The following is a 19,478-nucleotide window of genomic DNA, read 5'->3' on the forward strand; positions in this document are numbered from 1 at the left end:
GGATGGTCTCGAACTCCTGACCTCGTGATCCACCCGTCTCGGCCTCCCAAAGTGCTGGGATTACAGGCTTGAGCCACCGCGCCCAGCCTATTTCATTTATATAAAAGTAAATGGGCTGGGCGTGGTGGCTCACGCCTGTAATCCCAGCACTTTGGGAGGCCGAGGTAGGCGGATCATCTGAGGTCGCAAGTTCAAGACCAGCCTGGCCACCACGGTAAAACCCCGTCTCTACTAAAAATACAAAATTAGCCGGGCATGGTAGTGGGCGCCTGTAATTCCAGCTACTTGGGAGGCTGAGGCATGAGAACAGTTTGAACCTGGGAGGTGGAGGTTGCAGTGAGCCGAGATTGCACCACTGCATTCCAGCCTGGGCAACAGAGCAACACTCTCACTCAAAAAAAAAAAAAAAAAAAAAAAAAAAAAAAAAAAGACTGCAGGCATTTGTGATTTTGCCTGTGTATTTAATTAGTCTTTACCCAGGCATTTCCTCCTGTTCTGAGGATGGGGCACAGCCTTACCTGATGGCTGCACTGTCAGTGCCTGAGGAACTGGCCTCTGTTCTAAGACCCCTGGTCCTGCAGGTGCTGCAGACACGACCTCCTTTCCTCTGCCGTCCTCCCCCAGCAGCCTGGAATCACTTGCTCCTTCCCAGCCCTCCGCTCGACGCGCTCAGTCAGCAGACTCTGAGTGAGCAGCTAGGTGCCAGGAATTCACAGATCTACCAGTACCCTTCTCTGTTCTCTCCTCTCCCCAGTCTCCATTTCCTACCCGAGGAATTCTCATTTGTCCTTCAAGCTCCAGCCTAGAAGCCACCTCCTTCTGGAAGTCCTCCCGGGTTTCCCTGGTCACGTAAGCCTCCATCTCTCCTGTCCCCTACCGGAATGTCCCTTGCTCTTTTCGTATGAGAAGGTGAAGTTCTCCACTGCCACTGCTCTGGGCGCAGCTCTGAAGCGCACCGCCTCCCCTTAGAGCTGTGTGACCTTAGCGGAGTGACCGAGCCTCTCTGTGCCTAGCGTTTCATTCCTACCTCATAGATGCTAATTTCTCAGAACAGGCTAATTTTCGGCTCAGGCAGTCAGGGCCCCCGCCCTCGTGCCCTGGCGCCAAGCACTCGCCCCAAAATCGTTTCTGGGGATAAAGGTCTAAAAGGAACCCTTAAACCTGCTCCTTCCCGGAGGGCACAGCGCCTCCCCTTCTCTCCAGCCCGCGACTGCCCATCCAAACCGAGGCCTCGCGGGGCGAGTCCCTTTTTCTCCAGCTCGTTGAACTGGGACCCTGGGCACCGGTCGGCGGGACCAGCTCCGCGAACCGGACAGCTGCGCGGTCCTCTGATCCCCGCCAGCCCAGTTTCCGCCCGCCCTTCCGGGCCCGCCTCTCATTGGCTCGCGTCCCACCAAGCCCCACCCCCGATCGTCACTTCCGGGCAACGGAGCCCGCGGAAGGCGGAAGTGTGAGTGCCGCGGCGGCGGCTGAGTTGAGCTGATGTGGCCCTAGCTGGCTCCGCGGCTCCTCCGAGTCCGGGCTCGGAGTTTCACACGCGGCCCGTGAGACCGAGCGAGGGACGCATGGCCCTGAGGCGGCCGCGGGGCTTGGCGGGGTCTGGAGGTTGACCTCCTCCCCGCAGCCGGCCTTCGAGGCTGCCTCCTCCAGGCAGCCTCCGGGGCCCGCGCCCGCGGTTGCTCAGGCTCCCGTGCGCCTGCCCATCCCCGCCCACCGGTGTCCCGGACGTTGGAACCTGTGACCGTGGCCTCGAGCTGGGCTTCTAAAACCGGCCGCAGCCCGGCGACCCCCGAGGCCTCTCGCCCCGGGTCCCTAGACCTCTCACTATGACCGCGGCCGCCGCCTCCAACTGGGGGCTGATCACGAACATCGTGAACAGCATCGTAGGGGTCAGTGTCCTCACCATGCCCTTCTGCTTCAAACAGGTGAGTCCGGTGGGCCCGGAGGTCACCGCCCTCGCCTCCCCCGCAGAGGGGCCGTCTGGCCGGGTCGTCCTGGTTAAAGTTCCCGCCGGGGCAGGGCTTCGCTGGGCGGGTGCAGGCGGCCGCGGGCGGGGCGACCCTCGGAGTCCCGGCGCAGTTCCCGCAAAGAATGCGTGGATGAGAAGCGCACGGCGTTGGCCCTGGCCGCCCGTGTCAGCCCAGGCCAGAGAGTTCGCCACAGTCAAAAACTCGATACCGAAGCAAAGTGTGACAAAGCAAAATGATCCTCCAGAATCAGAAGGGAACTGCAGGACTCTTATGTTTTTACATTTTATCCTGTTTTAAAAAACTCTGACCCAACTGCACCTGTTTTCAAAAGCACACAACTCACCCCTCCCAGGCTTCCACGCTAGATAGGGGCCTTGGTTGCAAGGTGATTAAAAACATCCACGAGGTTGTACACCTAAGATCTGCGTTTCACAACAACTGCACATTTGGCCGGCACACCTGTAATCCCAGCACTTTGGGAGGCTGAGGCGGGTGGATCACCTGAGGTCAGGAGTTCAAGACCAGCCTGACCAACATTGTGAAACCCCGTCTCTACTAAAAATACAAAAATTAGCCAGGGGTGGTGGCACATGCCTGTAATCCCAGCTGCTCTGGAAGCTGAGACAGGAGAATCGCTTGAAACCGGGAGGCGGAGGTTACAATGAACTGAAGGTTGCAGTGAGCCGAGATCACTCCATTGCACTCCAGCCTGGGTGACAGAGCGAGACTCCGTCTCAAAAACAAAAAAAAACCCTGCACGTTTGACCTAATGTGTGCAAATGTTACCACAGTTGAAAAAGATCTCATATACAAAAAGTTTAGCGTCATTCCAGCATTGAATAACATATCAAAGAAAGTGGCCATTTCTAAGTGTCATCTGTTTAATCCACAGTAAACAGGCATTTAGTGCTTTGGAAAAGAAACGCTGACTGAAGCGTTACCAAGTAGGTAGAAAAATGAAAACAAGATGTATATTTTGAAACAAAATGGCACCAGTAGTTTAATTTTAGATGAGCAAACACTGTGTTTTTCATATTCATTATCTTTGGGATAAAAATATCCAAAAAATGTTTTCAGCCTGGGCAACATAAGTAAGACCCTGTCTCTATACAAACATTTAAAAGTTAGCTGGACACGGCAGTACATACCTGTAGTCCCAGCTGCTCAGGAGGCTGAGGCAGGAGGATCACTTGAGCCCAGGAGTTTGAGGTTATAGTAAGCTATGATTGCACCGCTGCACTCCAGCCTGGGCAACACAGCAGGACCCCATCTCTAAAAAAAAAAAAAAAAAAAGGCCGGGCGCGGTGGCTCAAGCCTGTAATCCCAGCACTTTGGGAGGCCGAGACGGGCGGATCACGAGGTCAGGAGATCGAGACCATCCTGGCTAACACCGTGAAACCCCGTCTCTACTAAAAATACAAAAAAAAAAAAAAAAACTAGCCGGGCGAGGTGGCGGGCGCCTGTAGTCCCAGCTACTCGGGAGGCTGAGGCAGGAGAATGGCGTAAACCCGGGAGGCGGAGCTTGCAGTGAGCTGAGATCCGGCCACTGCACTCCAGCCCGGGCTACAGAGCAAGACTCCGTCTCAAAAAAAAAAAAAAAAAAAAAAAAAAAAAAAAAAAAAAAAAAAAAAAAAAAAACAACTTTTTTTTTTTTGATCAAGGAATTTTCAAACCCTTCTGTAGAGCCCTCCAGGCTCTTGTGTCTGAGTTGTTTGCCTGATATGGTTGGTGAGCCTGTCGGGGGAAGACAGGGCTGCATGCCTCCAGAGCCCCCGGGGCAGCATCTGGTCTGGACATGGAGAATGCCAGCTTTCTGCCAGCCACATCTGGGTGTTTCTGGAACGACTACATGTCCCAGTGTCCACTGTGACTTGCCTGGCAGTAGAACTGCATTCTGGGATGTGGAGTGGTGACTGGTCCTCCTCCTGCAAGTCAAAGGCTGTCATCTTTGTTTTTTTGTTTTTTCAAGATGGAGTCTTGCTCTGTCACCCAGGCTGGAGTGCATTGACGCAATCTCGGCTCACTGCAACCTCCACCTCCTGGGTTCAAGTGATTCTCCTGCCTCAGCCTCCCAAGTAGCTGGGATTACAGGCATGTGCCACCACGCCGGCTAATTTTTTTTTTTTTTTTTTAGTAGAGACAGGGTTTCACCATGTTGGTTGGGCTGGTCTCGAACTCCTGATCTCAGGTGATCCACCCACCTTGGCCTCCCAAAGTGCTGGGATTACAGGCGTGAACCACCGTGCCCGGTCCCAAATGCTGTCATCTTTGACGCCTGTCAGTGAAGTGCCACCGTGGAAGGGGCTCTGGTTTAGACACCTGTGAAAATATATCTTAGGGCCTAGAAGATCCAGCTGTCTCCAGCCGTGGACCGCCTGCCATGTGGTGGACACTAGGCCCCTGCCAGAGCATGTGCTGATTAGTCAGGCATCTGCACAGACCTGTCAGGAAGTGAAGGACGAGAGACGTCCCGCCGAGTCCTGAGGGCTGCCGAGAGGGAGGCCCAGTTGCTCTGAGCTGGCCGCAGCATCTCCTCCACGGCAGCCTCCTTGGACCGGGGCACAGGGAGAGGCCAGCAGGTGATTTGGGGATGTGTGATTAGTGTTTGGCAGCCTTGTCATTGAAAAACTTTGGTTTAGTGTTGGTTTTTTTGCTTGTTTTAGTAGTTTTGGTACATATATATATATAAATATATATATGTATATAAACACACACACACACGGCCGGGCACGTTGGCTCACGCCTGTAATCCTAGCACTTTGGGAGGCTGAGGTGGGTGGATCAAAAGGTCAGGAGTTCAAGACCAGCCTGGCCAAGATGGTAAAACCCCATCTCTACTAAAAATACAAAAATTAGCTGGGCACGATGTCAGGCGCCTGTAATCCCAGCTACTCGGGAGTCCGAGGCAAGAGAATCGCGTGAACTCAGGGAGTGGAGGTTGCAGTGAGCCAAGATTGCGCCACTGTACTCCAGCCTGGGCGGCAGAGCGAGACTCCATCTCAAAAAAAAAAAAAAAAAGAGTGTGTGTGTGTGTGTATATATATATAAAATAAACATTTTATTGAAGTTTGACATACAAAAATGTGTACACACTTCTTCAGATGTGCTGTTGATGTATGTTCATATAATGAACAAACCCGTGTGACTAGCTCCCAAATTAAGGAGCACACTCCGTGGCTGTGGCCGGCCTACCCCAGGGAACACTGCTGACCCCTAGTGTGCCACGGTGGTGCTGCCTGGTTTGAACTGAGGCAGGCGGATCCTGCCGTGCAGGTGTCTAGTGCTAGTGTCTGGCTTGCACTCTGGTATTTGCTGCACCGCTGTGTGTGCCTGTGTGTAGTTCATCCCTGCGAGGCATTTATGGTGTCTCCTATTGGGAGCTCTTGTGATGGCCTGAGGAGTTGGCCAGGCATTGGCAAGGGGTGCGTTTCTGCTGGGTGCGTGCCTGTGTGGAGTGACCGGGCCCCAGGGTGTGTGTGCTCCGCTCTGGAACTGCCATGTGGATGCAGTCAGTGGCGCACATGCTGGCCTGCGTCCCCAGTAGCATTGGGTATCATGTCTTTTCCACTGGAGCCATTCTGATGAGTGCTTGCTGATACCTCATGAGTTTTTGGTGTTAATAGACTTACTTTTTTTTTTTTTTTTTTCCCCCCGAGATGGAGTCTTAACTCTGTCACCCAGGCTGGAGTGCAGTGGTTCAATCTTGGCTCACTGCAGCCTCCACCTCCTGGGTTCAGGCGATTCTCCTGCCTCAGCCTCCCGGGTAACTGGGATTACAGGTGCCCACCCCACCCCCGGCTAATTTTTTGTGTGTGTTTTCGGTAGAGGTGGGAGTCTCACCATGTTGGCCAGGCTGGTCTCAAACTCCTGACCTCAAAAGATCCACCTGCCTTGGCCTCCCGAAGTGCTGGGATTACAGGCGTGAGCCAGTGCGCCTGGCCAGACTTACGCGTTTGAGCAGTTTTTTTTTTTTTTTTTTTTTTTTTTGAGACGGAGTCTTGCTCTGTGCCCCAGGCTGGAGTGCAGTGGCCCGATCTCGGCTCACTGCAAGCTCCGCCCCCCCGGGTTCACGCCATTCTCCTGCCTCAGCCTCCCGAGTAGCTGGGACTACAGGCGCCCGCCACCTCGCCCGGCTAATTTTCTTGTATTTTTAGTAGAGACGGGGTTTCACCGTGTTAGCCAGGATGGTCTCGATCTCCTGACCTCGTGATCCGCCCGTCTCGGCCTCCCAAAGTGCTGGGATTACAGGCTTGAGCCACCGCGCCCAGCCGCGTTTGAGCAGTTTTAAGTCTACAGAACAACAGAGTGGAAACTGCAGCACCCCTGCCCCTGTCACCGTCCTGCTAGGTTCACATGACTGACGTCTTGCGCTAGGGCGGTGGTCCTTGTGTTTTTTTATTTTTATTTTTTGAAATGGAGTCTAGCTCTGTCGCCCAGGCTGGAGTGTAGTGGCATGACCTCGGCTCACTGCAAGCTCTGCCTCCCGAGTATCTGGGACTACAGGCGCCCGCCACCACGCCTGGCTAATTTTTTGTATTTTTAGTAGAGACGGGGTTTCACCGTGTGAGCCAGGATGGTCTTGATCTCCTGACCTCATGATCCGCCTGCCTCAGCCTCCCAAAGTGCTGGGATTACAGGCGTGAGCCACTGCTCCTGGCCGGTCCTTGTGTTTTAAGTGTCACCTCGATGGAGGTAGTGGACATGCAGCAAGATTCACTCTCTCTTTTTTTTTTTTTGAGACAGAGTCTCGCTCTGTCACCCAGGCTGCGATCTTGGCTCACTGCAAACTCTACCTCCCGGGTTCACACCCTTCTCCTGACTCAGCCTCCTGAGTAGCTGGGACTACAGGCGCCCGCCACCACGCCCAGCTCATTTTTTGTATTTTTAGTAGAGACGGGGTTTCACCGTGTTAGCCAGGATGGTCTTGAGCTCCTGACCTCATGATCCGCCCGCCTTGGCCTCCCAAAGTGCTGGGATTACAGGCGTGAGCCACCGCGCCTGGCCTTTTTTTTTTTTTTCCTTGAGACAGAGTCTCGCTCTGTCGCCAGCCTGGAGTGCAGTGGCACAATCTCAGCTGAACTGCAACCTTTGACTCCCTGGTTCAAGTGATTCTCCTGCCACAGCCTCCCAAGTAGCTGGGATTACAGGCGTGCACCACCACGCCCAGCTAATTTTTGTATTTTTAGTAATGATGGGATTTCACCATGTTGGCCAGGCTGGTCTCGATCTCCTGACCTCGTGATCTGCCCACCTCAACCTCCCAAAGTGCTGGGATTACAGGTGTGAGCCACCGCGCCCGGCCGATTGACTCTCTTCAGGGTGCAGGTTACGGGCTTGCTGTGTAACCACCACAGTCAAACATAGAACACAGCTCCATCTCCCAGAGGGTCCCCACGTACCCCTTTGTCACCAGCCAATCTCCGTACCCCCAGCCCCTGGCAACACTGACCTATTCCGTGGCCTAAAAGTTTACCTTTTCTGAACGTCCTGTAAACAGAATGACACTATTTGTAGCATTCAGAGTCCAGCTGCCTCTGCTCAGCATGGTGTGTTCAAGTCCCGTCCGCGTCACGGTGGGTGTCTGTAGTCATCCCTTTTTCCTGCTGACAAATATTCCCTTGTTCGAATGGACCACAGTTTGTATCCATTCGCTTGTTGAAGGACATTTGGGCTGTTTTTCCATTTTTGGGTTGTGGATAAACCTGCTGTAAACATTGGCATACAGGTTTTTCATGAACACGTTTTCATTCCTCTTGGATAAGTGAATACCTAGGGGGGGCAGTTAATCCCCAGGTCATACAGTAAGTGTCTGTTTAACTTATGAGAACGGGGAAAATGGCACTGTTAATCTCTTCCTTCTAGAACATGTTCATTACTCGTAGCTGTGGACTCAAGTGGCTAAAGATGGTGCGCATAGGGCATGTGCAGAGAACAAGGGGGTATTAGTTGGCAGCACCCAGCCGTCCATGAAGACTTGAGGTGGGGACTGGGAAGGAGATGGCGCCCCTATGCTCTGCGCATGCAGCTTTGTCCCTGGACGAGGCACGCGGCCGCCACACCGAGGAAATGGGCCTTTCGGTGCTAGGAAGTGTTGCGTTCGGCAGGAGACTGGGATGGAGCGGGGCCTGTGGGTGCAGAGGGTGCTCATGAGCTGGGTGTGTGGGGTGAGGGCCTCTGAGGAGCGCCTGCTGCTGTGAACATGTGTTCCTGTCTCCACCCTGCAGTGCGGCATCGTCCTGGGGGCGCTGCTCTTGGTCTTCTGCTCCTGGATGACGCACCAGTCGTGCATGTTCTTGGTGAAGTCGGCCAGCCTGAGCAAGCGGAGGACCTACGCCGGCCTGGGTGAGGCACCCTCTCCACAAGGTGGCCCTGGACCTGGGGCGGGGGCCTTATTCCATTTATTTGTTTATTTTCTTATTCCATTTATTTTCTCTACGTTATTCTTCCGCAGTTCCTTGGACAGCAGGGTTTTTTCCTTTATTTTAAAATGTAATGCTACAAAAAAATGAGCCGGGTGTAGTTGCATGTGCCTGTCGTCCCAGCTACTATTTGGGAGGCTGAGGTGCGAGGATCACCTGAGCCTGGGAGTCTGAGGTGTCAGTGAGCTGTGACCACGCCACTGTACTCCAGCCTGGGTGAAAGAATTAAAAATTAAATTTAAAAAAAATGCAGTTAAAACAAAAAATCTGCCAGGCGCAGTGGCTCACGCCTGCACTTTGGCAGGCCGAGACAGGCGGATTATTTGAGGTCAGGAGTTTGAGACCAGCCTGGACAACATGGTGAGACCCCATGTCTACCAAAAATACAAAAAATTAGCCAGACATGGTGGCAGGCACCTGTAATTCCAGCTACTCGGGAGGCTGAGGCTGGAGAATCTCTTGAACCCGGGAGGTGGAGGCTGCAGTGAGCTGAGATTATGCCACTGCACTTGAGCCTTGGTGACAGAGTGAGACTGTCTGAAAAAACTAGAAAAACCTGTTACAAGCACATGCTTCAAAATTGGAATGACGCAGAAGGGTATGAGGCACCAGGCCTCCCTGTCATCCTGTGCTCCCGCCCACTCCCACGCAGCTTCTGCTTCTAAACTCAGGCCGAGACAGCCGTCCTTACAGTGCTGGTACAGGCCTGCTCACTGTCTCTCCCGGACACCAGACGCCTTCCCGCGGAGCTGCCTGCAGAGAACCTTGCTGTGCTCCCCAACTCGGAATTCCGTGGAGGAAGCTCCTCGGGCCCAGGCTGTTGCTGGGGTTTGGCGGCTCCTCTCCCAGCGGCTTTGTCCTTCACCTGATGCTGTTGGTTGCAGTTTTGTTTTCTTCAGTTCTTTCTTGCTTTCATGCTGTTTCAGCCAGGAGAGAAGGCTGCGCTTCCTGCCTCATTTCCGTGTGGAATACGTTCTACATTGTCGTCGAGGGTGCCATCCCTCACCTTCCCGTCTGCCCGCGGGCCGTGTGACCCACACTGTCTCCCTGCCCGCCCCAGGCTCGGCACCTCTCGGCTCCACATTCCATTCTGGGGGCATCCAGCACGGGTGTTGAAATTCCAGCGTCCGTATTCTCGAGTTGGCCCTGTGGGTTCCAGTAAAAATGCCCGGCCTTGTGATGAAGGCTCTGGGCCTCCAGCCAGCGTGTGGCTGGGGTGTCGGGTCCTCCCTGCACAAGGCCATCCTGCCTCTGGGCTCACAGCTCCCATGGCAGAGCGAGGAGGCAGAGGGAGAGGAAATGGTATTTAGGGGTCCAGGGGGCCAAACAAAACACCTGCAGGGTCCACACGGGGGTCCTGGCCTCCCAGCCTCCACTTCTCCCCATTCCCCTTCGTGTTGCCACAGAGAGAGTCCTGCGTTCATTTCCGCCCTCAGAACCAGAGGGGATGCGTTCCTTCTCTTCCCTTCCTGATGAGAATGGCGCTGTCAGAGCCTTTTCTTGTTGTTATTTGAGGAAGTGAAGTTCACCGTTAAATCTGATCCACAGTGAGATGGCCTAATTCAACTTGGGCTGAAACATGCCTACTGGAAGCCAGGAGGCACAGTACCTGGCAGGCCCCTTCCTGGGTCTGCAGAGCTATGGCCTACAGGGTGACCCTTTTCTCCGCACTGAGATCTCTGTACAGAGTTTCTGTAGCAGAGGCCCCAACTCAAGTACTTGGCTGTGTCCTGGAAGAAGACCGGTGACCCACGGCTGGGGAGGCCCCCATTTCTGATAGCTGGCTGTCTTATTCATTGAAAGTCCCCCTGCCGGGCGCGGTGGCTCACGCCTATAATCCCAGCACTTTGGGAGGCCGAGGAGGGTGGATCACGAGGTCAGGAGATCGAGACCATCCTGGCTAACACAGTGAAACCCCGTCTCTACTAAAAATACAAAAAAATTAGCTGGGCGTAGTGGTGGGCGCCTGTAGTCCCAGCTACTCGGGAGGCTGAGGCAGGAGAATGGCGTGAACCCGGGAGGCGGAGCTTGCAGTGAGCTGAGATCGTGCCACTGCACTCCAGCCTGGGCGGCAGAGCGAGACTCCGTCTCAAAAAAAAAAAAAAAAAAAAAAAAAAAAAAAGAAAGTCCCCGAACAGTCAAACCAGTTTGGCTACATATGAAAGACTGGAAGAAAATTGCCAGGCGGGTGCTCTTCTATGCTGCCTGGAGCTCCTACCTGAGCTTCCAGCCTTTAACTGGCTGGGGTGACCGCAGTCCACGTCTGCCTGCCAGAAACAAACAAGATTCAAAACACCAAGCGTGTCTCAGGTTATGCCTTTGACACCAAACGTGAAGGTCCCACTGCGTGAGCTCCGGACAGAGACCCCTGGGCCCAGCCGCCCTGCGTCAGCCACAGTCTGCCCTGGCTCGTCTTAGAAGTGGAGAGACACGCGCTGGGAGGGGCATCCCTGGGGAGGGTAAGATGAGAATCTGCCGGAGCTGAGGCGAGGCCGTCGTGCAGAGTGGACAGCAGCTCCACGCTGCAGTCTTCAGGAGGCGCCGGGCTGGGTCCCGTCCTTGCACACAGAGACTTATTTTCCTTGGGATGGCTGGGTGGTTTCCTCCAAACGGCATCTGTCCCCACCGAGGCACGGGTTTGGGGCGTGATGGTTCCTTGGGTTGGTAGCCCAGGGAGGTGGCCGCTGGTCACTTAACCCTCCCTGCTCTCCTCCAGTGCCAGGTGCCAGCCTGGAGAGGTGTCGTTTCTTGTTGGTATTTGTGTATTTCTCTGTCCTATTTGCTGTTGCTGGTTGTGGGTGGTTTTTGTCGTTTTCATCAGCTCACTTGCTGCTTCCTTTACCCTGAGTGTCTTGCCTGGACATGGACTTTTCTAAATCCCTCTTCAGAAGACACACAGATGCACCAGTCATTCAACCTCCTTCAGCTGTCGCGGCTTCTCGTGATGCTGTTCTGAGCCCCAGACCCTGTCCTGTTGAGAATTGTGCCTGAACCCCGGCATGCGTAGTCTGGGCTAGAAACCGCCTCCCCCAGCAGCAGCAACCGTTTGGCCCCCACACGGCCTCTGAGTTCTCGGTTGTGAGCAGCGGTATCGGGGTGCTGCCTGTGTTCCGTCATTGGGTGGTCCGGGCTTCTGTGGCTCCTGTGCTGGCGCTGGGGGACATCTGACTGGACCCAGGGCAGGGTGCACCCTGCATGGCGGCCGCGGCCTCAGAGCTCGCCGCTCACAAACACCTCCACCCTGGCGGGGGCTGGGCCAGCACTGGGAGTCCACACTCAGGGGAGGGCCGGGTCCCCGGCTCCTTGCTGGGTGCTTCAGCCTCTTCCTCCTCTCTTTTCCTGTGCCAGTCCAGGCAGGATGCGAAGGAGTGGGTTCCGACTGGGGCTGGTGTTTGAAGCTGGGGAGAAGTTGCCGAGGGATTGACACTGGGAATGGTGAGCGAGGGTTTGGCCAGGTGGGGAAAAGAAGGCGCGGGGCCGTGTCTCAGCATGTTGGGCTCTCAGGACGTTGTCCTGGGAACCGGAAGAGAGTGCCGCCCTGATTTCCTAGGCGGCCTTCCATTTTCCCTTGCCAGCGGCAGGCATATTCTGGAACCATCTTGGGCAAGGTGCGCTGGTGTTTGGAATACGCTGTGGAGACTCAGCTTCCTTTTGGAGAATGAAAAGGCATGTTATGCCAGGGGCACCGCCACGTTTGGGGTGTGGGGTTTTGTTGTGTCCGGGCTGTACCGTCACCGAGGGGTGTGGAGGGCATTTTCTGGTGACGGCAGGGCCCTGGGCTGTGGGCTGCTGCTGAGGAGGCCTCTGGAGTTCTTTTTTTTTTTGAGACGGAGTCTCACTCTGTCGCCCAGGCTGGAGTGCAGTGGCGCGATCTCGGCTCACTGCAAGCTCTGCCTCCCGGGTTCACGCCATTCTCCTGCCTCAGCCTCCCGAGTAGCTGGGACTACAGGCGCCCACAACCGCGCCCGGCTAATTGTTTGTATTTTTAGTAGAGACGGGGTTTCACCGTGGTCTCGATCTCCTGACCTTGTGATCCGCCCGCCTCGGCCTCCCAAAGTGCTGGGATTACAGGCGTGAGCCACCGCGCCCGGCCGCCTCTGGAGTTCTTAGTGTTTGAAATTCTCCGCAGCCCAAGGTCAGCTTCTGGGGCCTGGCTCCGGTTTCTGTGTTGTGGGATGAACTCAAGGGGTGCCAGGCTCCTTCAGCGAGCCGGCGGGCAGGTCCAGGAAAGGCCAGGGTGAGCCCTGGAGGCGGGGTCTTTGCTGCTCGCAGGCTCTGGCGTTCGGCAGTGCTGTGCTTCTTCCTAAGTAGTTTAAAGTAATGAGTGTTTTTTGGACTCATTCATATTTACTGGCCTGTGTGTTTCCTGCTTTCCAAAGCTCATCAGAGGCCTGTAGCCCGTGCGAGGGAGGAAACCGGGGGCAGGAAGCCGGGGCTGCCGATGGTGCTGGGCCATCCTGTCACGTGCACCCATCTCTGGGTGTGCCTTGGAGCCGGGACTTCCCTTTGCCCTCCTCCACCAGGCCGGGGAAGCGCAGGGGTCACCAGATGACCACCTGGGGCCTGGGAGGGACCCTGCTGAGTCAGCCCCATTTCTCATCTGCTGCAGAGAATCCCGCTGTCAGGGCGAGAGAATGGCGGCTCTTCCCGCGTTCGGCCGGACGGCTGAACGGGGACGTCGGGGACGGGGACGGGGACGTCGGGGACGGGGACGCATGCTCATCGGCAAGGCTCCTCATTGGCTGTCCACGTGGACACCACAAGCCCGGGGCTCTCGTCCCCTCCCTTCCTGAAGCACCGTGCTTGAACGGGGTCTCCGTTTGTTTCTGTAAATCCCAACCAAAGGGTGAAAATGAAAGCCCTTCCCCGGAGTCCCTCCGACGCAGGCTGTGCTGCTCGGGCACCTGGGGCCGGCGCCGACCCCTCTGGGGACCTGCAGGCTCTGGCCAACAGCGTGGGGTTCGGCCATGCCGGGCTGTGGGATGCTGTTTCCAGCGGGCCCCCAGTGGTCACCGGATGGGAGGACCGTGCATTGCAGGGACTTGTCTCTCTGTCTTTTAAAGAATCTGATTGAGTGAAAGAAGAACCTGCCTCCTGTCCTTCCCTTGCTCTGTCTTTGTTTCTTGTAGTTTCATTTGCAGATGGTAGATCCAAAAATAACCTGGTGGTCAGAATTGGAAACACCCCTCCTGCCCCGGAGAATCTGGACCCACGGGTTTCTGTGAAATTGCCCCGAACAGCTTTGCTCAGTACCTTTGTTCTGGATGTGCTCCTCACACTGTTGGATTGAGCGTTCCTTTCTTTTCTTTTGCGCTAGCATTCCACGCCTACGGGAAGGCGGGCAAGATGCTGGTGGAGACCAGGTAAGCCCCGCTCTGCCCCTGCATTTGTCCCCCCAGCCCCCGCACCCAGACCCTGGGGACCCTCCCGGCGGGAGCAGCAGTTTCATTCCCGGATTCACCTGTAACTTAGGTTTCTGAAGAGTCACTAAATACACGAAAGTCCAATTACTTGTACCCTTCAGTGTTGTAATAAAAATTTAAATATGGAAAACTCCAAGAACTTGGAAAACAGCCCTCCCTCAGCTGTAGTCTCTCAACACCATTCCTTCATGCTGCACCCACCCCCCGCACACTGCTGCATGAAGGTGCCATTGCATTGCAAATGTCATATTGTTCTTCCTTTGGAATAAAATTTCATGAGATGAAAAAATTATGAGATGAAAAAATTGCCGGGAGATTGCACTTTTAGGCTTCTAAATTAGGGAATTGTAAACTCCAAAGAACAGCCTTTTTTGAAAGCAGTTGATTGTTCTGTTAACTTGACAAGCATCGTGGGGCTTTTTTAAAAAAATTTTTTGAAGTGGAGTTTTGCTCTGTCGCCCAGGCTTGAGTGCAATGGCGCGATCTCAGCTCATTGCAGCCTGATGCAGCCTGGGTTCAAGCGATTCTCCTGCCTCAGCCTCCCAAGTAGCTGGGATTATAAGCACCCGCCACCACGCCCAGCTAATTTTTGTATTTTTAGTAGAGACAAGGTTTTGCCACGTCGGCCAGGCTGGTTTTGAAACTCCTGATCTCAGGTGATCCACCTGCCTTGGCCTCCCAAAGTGCTGAGATTACAGGTGTGAGCCACCGTGCTGGGCCCATCATGGAGCATTTTTGTAACTGTTAGAGCCTCTGCGGAGAGGCGAGTATAATACCACATTGAGAAAAGCTGAGTGTCGCTCAGTGTGCATTCCAAGTGACATAGTGAGCACCACAGAACCTGCCCATACCCTGTGAACTGAGGCGCGTTTGAAATCACATCTGTTGGCCGGGCGTGGTGGCTCACACCTGTAATCCCAGCACTTTGGGAGCCCGAGGTGGGCGGATCACGAGGTCAGGAGATCGAGACCATCCTGGCTAACACAGTGAAACCCCGTCTCTACTAAAAAGTACAAAAAATTAGCCGGGCGAGGTGGCGGGTGCCTGTAGTCCCAGCTACTCGGGAGGCTGAGGCAGGAGAATGGCGGGAACCCAGAAGGCGGAGCTTGCAGTGAGCTGAGATCCGGCCGCTAGCACTCCAGCCTGGGCGACAGACCGAGACTCCGTCTCAAAAAAAAAAAACAAAAGATACCACATCTGTCATTCAGTCCAGCCTTGGGGTGGTCCCAGGAGGCTGCCAGGTGCTTTGCCAGCTCGCCCTGATGGCGTTTCCTGCACCCCCCATCCCCCCGCAGCATGATCGGGCTGATGCTGGGCACCTGCATCGCCTTCTACGTTGTGATTGGTGACTTGGGGTCCAACTTCTTTGCCCGGCTGTTCGGGTTTCAGGTAAGGACGTGTTCAGGGTTCTGGGTTGTTCAGATGCTGACGGCCGCTCTGAGGACCTCCGTGGGATCCTCCTGAGGACCGAGACCAGGATGCTGGTTGGGAGAAGCTTTTTTTTTTTTTTTTTTTTTTTTTTTTTTTTTTTTTTGAGACGGAGTCTCGCTCTGTTGCCCAGGCTGGAGTGCAGTGGCCGGATCTCAGCTCACTGCAAGCTCCGCCTCCCGGGTTCACGCCATTCTCCGGCCTCAGCCTCCCGAGTAACTGGGACTACAGGCGCCCGCCACCTCGCCCGGCTAGTTTTTTGTATTTCTTAATAGAGACGGGGTTTCACCGTGTTAGCCAGGATGGTTTCGATCTCCTGACCTCGTGATCCGCCCGTCTCGGCCTCCCAAAGTGCTGGGATTACAGGCTTGAGCCACCGCGCCCGGCCTGGGAGAAGCTTCTGTTGAGGCTGCTGTCATTCCAGGGGCTTGGCGGAGTGCGGGGGCTTTGCTGGGTCACGTCTGTGAGAGGTACAGGGGAGGAAACAAGCCAGGCAGAGTCTGACACCATGTAGATGAGGGGCGGGTCAGGGAGCCTCAGACCCGGGCACAGTGAAGAGTAAGTCTCTGCCAGCCTGGGCTGCCCATTGGAGGGCAGAGGCAGCCAGGCCCTCGGGCATCCCCAGCCTCCGTGGTCACCCAGAGCTGCTGGGTGGATCCGGAGGCACCGCTGCCGGGGGCTGTGGACTCAGCACTTGTTGCAGGTACCTTGGGGTAGCCTCTTCCGTGCTTGGCCCCGCCAGGTAGAGGCCCACCTGACAGGCCCACACACCTTTCCCTCGCTGCCGGGGAGCAGAGCCCCTCACTGGGCAGGGCGGGCATCATGGCACATTAGGGTGCTAACAGCATAGAAAGGCTTTCAAAAGCCACAGCTGAGGCGGGGGTGTCCTCTCCAGGAGTGGAATGTACCAGATTTGCTCCTTGTCAGAGACAGATCCAAGGAGCGTCCAGGGAGCTAGGCCCTCTACTCTGTCTCCGCATTCGACCTTCTGTTTTCCGTGCTTCTCAGTGAGCTTTGTAGATAGAGCTTTGGGCCTGTCCTGTCCACAGGGCAGTCTGTACCTTTCCCGCCCTGTGCCCAGGGCAGCTGAGTCTGACCCGCAGCTGCTGTGTTGCCTCCCGTGTTGTGGGGGCTGCTGTCCTTTTGCTCTGGCTGTTCTCGCTCTGGGGCTGGGCTGGGCTCCAGGGAAGGGAAATGCCCAGTGTCCGAGGCTGCACACAGCACAGCGGCTGTGAGAGTGGCTTCCAGGAGAGCGTGCCAGCCTCAGACCTGCCGGCGTTGTTCACCTGGATGCCATCGGCTTTCGGGCTCAGGATGCTCGCGCTCCCTGGCAGTGCAGAGAGCCAGGTGGTGAGCAGGTCCGGGCTGTGGCCAAGACCCCTGCTGGCTCCCTGCAGGTGGGCGGCACCTTCCGCATGTTCCTGCTGTTCGCCGTGTCACTGTGCATCGTGCTCCCACTCAGCCTGCAGCGGAACATGATGGCCTCCATCCAGTCCTTCAGCGCCATGGCCCTCCTCTTCTACACCGTGTTCATGTTCGTGGTGAGTCTGCGGTGCGTGCCGGCACCCGCTGAAAGGCTGCTCCTGGCCCAGTCTTTCCTGTGGCCACAGCAGGCTCATGCCCAGGTCTGGTGTGGCCACCTGCTACCTCCTGGGAATGTGTTGGAATTAGCAGGATGTGCCAGGAAGTGCCATTCATCTCACGGTCCCTGGCACCACTGGGCAGACGGGGCTGGCTGATCCTAGGTGCGGTTGGCCAGCAGGAGAGGCTGGGGCTCAGGACAGGGGTGGCTCTGAGGCTGGTTTCATGTCGTCTAGGCAAGGGGAAGGAAACGCCAAGTCCACTTGCTTATGCAAAGATGTCTTATGTAGGGTTTGTGACCGAGGCTCACGGCACCAGTGTTTTTTTTTTTTTGAGGAGTCTCGCTCTGTTGCCCAGGCTAAAGTGCAGTGGCACGATCTCTGCTCACTTCAAGCTCTGCCTCCCAGGTTCACGCCATTCTCCTGCCTCAGCCTCCCAAATAGCTGGGACTACAGGTGCCCGCCACCACACCCAGCTAATTTTTTGTATTTTTTAGTAGCGATGTGGTTTCACCGTATTAGCCAGGCTGGTCTCGATCTCCTGACCTCGTGATCCACCTGCCTCGGCCTCCCAAAGTGCTGGGATTAGAGGTGTGAGCCACCGCACCAGGCCCAATGCCAGTGTTTTGACACAAGGTGGCAAGCTATTGTGGGTTTTTTTGTTTGTTTTTTTGAGATGGAGTCTCAGTCTGTCGCCCCGGCTGGAGTGCAGTGGTGCAATCTCGGCTCACTGCAACCTCCATCTTCCAGGTTCAAGTAATTCTCCTGCCTCAGCCTCCCAAGTAGGGGGGATTACAGGCACCTGCCACCACGCCCGGCTAATTTTTTTTATTTTTAGTAGAGAAGGGGTTTCACCATCTTGGCCAGGCTGGTCTTGAACTTCTGACCTCGTTATCCACCTGCCTCAGCCTCCCAAAGTGTTGGGATTACAGGCGTGAGCCACCGCGCCCGGCCACTATTATTTTTCTAAGTGACAATTTATAACAGGATGGACCAGGGGCCAGCTGTGGAGTTGGCACTGAGAACACGGATACCACCCACAGCCCCCAGCACACCCTCCATTCTCTGCCAGGCCCCCGCCCTTAGGAGCCCCAGGACCCAAGCCCCTGGGACCTGCCTGTTCCCTGGCAAAGTCAGAAATGACCCTTCCTGAGCAGCTGGAATCTTGGTGTCTCACAGCGGGTTTGCTCCAGAACGAGGGCAGGTGGTCATTGAAGCCAGGGTCTCCAGTGCTCCTCAGCTCTCCGAGTGAGGGCCAGCCCGGTGGCAGCTACCTCTTTACTCCTGAGATAGCCACGTCTTTGGTGGGCCAGTCTTTTGGAAGATGTCCGTGTCTAGCACAGTACAGGATGGGGTGGGACCTGCCCACGTGGGAAACTGACGTCTGTAACCGATGGGGCTGTGTACTCTCAGTGGTCTCCTCCTGTCTGTGCCAAGCAGCCCCTTTGCAAGAGCAGCTGCTCTGGTGCCCGCAGGATGAACCAGGGCGCTCTGAGGCAGGGACTGGGAATCCAGAAAGGCGTGGGGTCTCCGTGCCTCCAACTGGCAGCACAGGGTGGTGGGGGGCTGGGATGTGGGTGGGAAGAGTTGCACTCTCCTGCCACTCCTTCCCAGCGGCGTGTGGGCCAGGCTGCTGAGTCCCGCCTGCGTCCTGACCTGCCCCGTGCTCTCTGCCCGCTACCCCTGCAGATTGTGCTCTCCTCTCTCAAGCACGGCCTCTTCAGTGGGCAGTGGCTGCAGCGGGTCAGCTATGTCCGCTGGGAGGGCGTCTTCCGCTGCATCCCGATCTTCGGCATGTCCTTCGCCTGCCAGTCGTAAGTGTCCTGCTGTGGCCCGTGGTGGAGGTGGGCTCTGTGATGGGGGAGGGCGAGCTGCTGGGTGATGGGACCCTCTGTCTTTCTCGTTTACTGTGATCCCTCTTTGCTGGCTGCTGAAGAGTGATGTCTTGTTCGGTGATGACCTTTCCCCCACAGGTTGAGGGAGATAGTTGTATTTTAACTGGGAGGTAAATCGGCTTTATTCCTGGGACATGTTTGGGACTAGCTGGTGAGAGTCCCTGCTTTGCCAGATCCCACAAGCAGAGCGTTGGCTGTGGGGGATGCAGCAACAGCCCAGCCATCTGACTGCACAGAGTCCTGAGCGTTTTGCCAGAATTTAGCTGTTCTGAGAATATTTAAAAGGAAATTGCACAAACATTGACTTCAGACGGCTGCTGGATGCATTTGGAGGCCTGCATGTACGCGCGAGCTTGCTTTCTCTCTGGCACGCAGAGCTCTGTAAATGCGGGTCGGGCTCTTCCATAATTCCAGCAGCATTACCTTCTCCACCAAAATGACAAGAGCGAGTGATTCATGCCCGGTTGGAACGTGGTAACCGGCTGAAAAGAGAGGCGTAAATCCGGTGCGGACGGGAAAAGACCATCGGTGTGCGGGGGGCTGGCAGAGCGGCCCCTGTAGCGTTAGTGGGCATGCATTGAGCCAATCGTAAACTAATGTGACAGATGAAATTTGTTCATACCGCTGTGTTTACACCCACATGCGAGATCCAAATCGTCATTTCCCACTTAGCGTCTCTCTTGGCAGCTCCGTCTCCACCAGAACGCGCCCCAGTCTTGCTGTTTAATATCCCATTATGATCGGTGACAGAAGCCGCATTCTT

At 55.6% G+C, this 19,478-nt stretch overlaps 1 protein-coding gene across 4 annotated transcripts in view; it reads left to right on the forward strand.

The window, feature by feature from the left end:
* The first annotated feature begins 876 nt into the window (after positions 1-876).
* Positions 877-19,478, forward strand: part of SLC38A10 (solute carrier family 38 member 10) — a 53,499-nt gene continuing 34,897 nt past the window's right edge. For 2 of the 4 annotated variants that reach the window (XM_050763986.1, XM_050763987.1), the window contains exons 1-6: positions 877-1,925; positions 8,195-8,312; positions 13,707-13,752; positions 15,108-15,201; positions 16,638-16,781; positions 18,510-18,634. In XM_050763986.1, the coding sequence (XP_050619943.1) occupies positions 1,827-1,925; positions 8,195-8,312; positions 13,707-13,752; positions 15,108-15,201; positions 16,638-16,781; positions 18,510-18,634 (626 nt within the window). In that variant the 5' untranslated portion in view covers positions 877-1,826. Of the gene's footprint in view, positions 1,926-8,194; positions 8,313-11,805; positions 11,825-13,706; positions 13,753-15,107; positions 15,202-16,637; positions 16,782-18,509; positions 18,635-19,478 lie in introns of those variants that run through there. The other 2 variants (XM_050763989.1, XM_050763988.1) reach the window with 2 other exon arrangements.

This window comes from Macaca thibetana, chromosome 16 (genome assembly GCF_024542745.1).
Source record: "Macaca thibetana thibetana isolate TM-01 chromosome 16, ASM2454274v1, whole genome shotgun sequence".
NCBI lineage: Eukaryota > Metazoa > Chordata > Mammalia > Primates > Cercopithecidae > Macaca > Macaca thibetana.